The sequence below is a fragment of the Euwallacea fornicatus genome, chromosome 2 (genome assembly GCF_040115645.1).
Source record: "Euwallacea fornicatus isolate EFF26 chromosome 2, ASM4011564v1, whole genome shotgun sequence".
Classification (NCBI taxonomy): domain Eukaryota; kingdom Metazoa; phylum Arthropoda; class Insecta; order Coleoptera; family Curculionidae; genus Euwallacea; species Euwallacea fornicatus.
In genome coordinates, this window is record NC_089542.1 from 1,844,892 (window position 1) to 1,847,597 (window position 2,706).

The 2,706-nt window shown below is 41.9% G+C and overlaps 1 protein-coding gene across 1 annotated transcript; it reads left to right on the forward strand.

Moving 5' to 3' along the window:
• The first annotated feature begins 557 nt into the window (after positions 1-557).
• inaF-D lies at positions 558-2,245 on the forward strand. Its single transcript, XM_066293511.1, has 2 exons — positions 558-1,843; positions 1,893-2,245. The coding sequence occupies exons 1-2, from the start codon at positions 1,537-1,539 to the stop codon at positions 2,102-2,104; spliced, it is 519 nt and encodes a 172-aa protein (XP_066149608.1). The 5' UTR covers positions 558-1,536; the 3' UTR covers positions 2,105-2,245.
• The last annotated feature ends 461 nt before the right edge of the window (positions 2,246-2,706 follow it).

A 2,706-nucleotide genomic window follows, 5' to 3' on the forward strand; every position in this document is an offset into this window, starting at 1 on the left:
CTCACATATGTTGTAACATAAGCTTAATTAAAAAATGAACTCGGTCATGTACGAGTCACGCACAACTCCCGATCGGTTTCGCGTTAATTTAATTTCGCCACATTCTCAACAAATAGCGCAAGCTCCCGGCACATAAAAAGAAGCGCCCGGAACACGTGTGCGAGTGTTCGACGACATCCGGCGTCGAGACGCTCATCTCGCTGTAGCAGTTTGTTTGCACTTTGCGATCTATTTGTTTCCACAAGTCAGAAATGATGTTTTCCAAATATTTCCAACACATACGCGCTTAGTTTGAACATGTCCAGCTCGTTGGAGGACCCCTCCGAAGACCATTTCCAGCCGAAGAAGAAGCCGAAGGCCGTGAGGGTGCTCACGGTGATGGCCTACGTGTTGAGCGTGTCCATGACGGCGATTTTGCTCTCTTTGTATTATTTGTTTATGTGGCAGGGAAGGCCCCATACTGGGGCTCAAGTCAGCTATCAGCTAGACAGGTAACGTATAAAGTTCATACACCGCTTTTTCTTCTAAATATGGAGAGGAGTGGGTCTGGGGATAAGTATTTGTTTATCCCAATCTATAGAAATATTACGATAAACAAATCGTTATCCGTGTAGTAAAAATGCGACTAATTGCGGTGCTTTCGCACTTGTCGCTGCTGTAAAATATACCTACAAGAGTGTCAATAAATGGGCTCGACTCAGAAACGTTACCAATTAACCTAATTAGTGGCGGGTAACAAGATAGAATAGGATAATAATCGATATGTAAAGGGAAATAGGGGCCACCTGTTGGGATGGCTTAGCTTTCGCTCAAGGTTATTACGTGCAAGCTTCAGGGATCAATTCATTAGGGCTCATGGGATAATCGCGTTGCATAATATCGACCAGGGAACGTATGTTCGGGGAGATCAGTGTTAACCTGAAAGGAAAAAAAGCAGATGGAATTGTCGCTTTAAGAACACTTATATATCATATCACATGATCAGATACGTTTTTTTAGTAGTTATTTTTTTTTGTAAATATGTGGAGGAAAATTGTAAATAGCGCCATCTACTAGACATATTGTTCTAATGGTACTAGTAGCCAGCACCATCTATAGACAAAAACTCTCATGCCGTAGCGAATGCCATCTATCGAAAGATAGCTATAAAGTGTATGAGAAGCTCCATTTGGTAATCAACAAAACTTAGATGGAAAAAATTACAGGCCCATTAAAAAAAATCATGGATCGATGGCCCGATCATTGAGACAATAATGCAGAGTTTTAAGTTTTTTTGAGCCAAACACGCGGTATAATTAGAGCACGAAACGTTGAGGCAGGCGCACGTGAAACAGGCCGTTTGGCACTGTGAACTATCGATTTCCCGGTCTTCGATGCAGTCCCGTCGTCAGGCCAGTGAACCGGCCGCAAATCAAAACAATCTCGTCCCAATTTCCCGGACGAAATTAACCAACTAACACAGTTTCCCGCGGAAAACAAAGCGAGAATGTTCGGGCCAAATGTTCCCAGTTAGTTCCTTCCCAAGCAAAGCACGCCATGTCGTACAAGTCCAACGGAATCAAACAGCAGCAGTCTCAGCAATGGAAAACTGCCTCGATTATGGAGACGCCTTCTGTCAAGTTTGCGGGGGAGGAAGCTAAGGACCGGCTCTACGAACCCAAACACAAGAAAAAGCTTTTCCGGGTGTTAACAGTGGTGGCTTATGTGTTTTTTGTCTCCCTAGCTGCCATCATGCTCTCTCTCTATTACATTTTCCTGTGGAATGGAGAGCAACGCGTGGCCGGTAAAATTGTAACCCGGCAGCAATTGACCGGCTCCGTTAAATGTGAAAACGTCCTTGCAGGTTTCTATTCTCCACATTCCTTCCCTTCACTATTATCTCTCAATTCCAGAAATCCAGAGACAAATCAGATTAATGGACTCGCAACAACAGAGACTTATCCTGTCAACTACAACGCCACCACCGCAAACGACATCGACGGCGGCGCCAGAAAGTACCACGTGGCTTGACGAGGACTTCAGCAACTTGGAGGACCTGCGCAGGAACAGCGGATTCTTCCACAAACTCGTCAACGACTACGTGTACGGCGACGCAGTGGATTAAGGGGACTGAGCGGTGTCCAGTCTAAGCGGCCTTAGCTTTGCTTTTCAATTCCAATGCTATTGTTATTTATAATTAGAATTAAGTCGGGATATTATTATGTTGTTTACGTTTACATATATTGCTAGTCATTTTATTTATAAATTTGAAATTTTCTTTCGATTAACATCAAGAATTTCCCGCATTAAGAATTTCCATAATTTCTACTAGAAGCGGAAATATGGCGTAATCTAGTAGTTACTTCGATTTCTAGGAAATACGCAACTATGCTGTTTCCAACTAATTTTTTTTTAATCAGTTATGACTCAAGGTAGTTTAAATGCTAGTTTAATAGCATTCAGCTCGAACGATTTCACAAAAAAGTCTGTGCAAATTTTAAAAATATGTCTATATTGCGGAAAGAGAGACTTGAATATCTAATATTAAGTGAGAAATATAGTACCCTCATGAAAACATAATAAAATAAATTTTAAAAGGTGTTGCTAGCATTCCGCATTTTCTTTTCTCATACCCTCAACGTCCATTTTGTCGGGGCCTTGCATGAGCGGTTGTTGCATTAAAATATTTGTCAAATCGGTCTTAACCTTACACTCTCTTTTAAATTA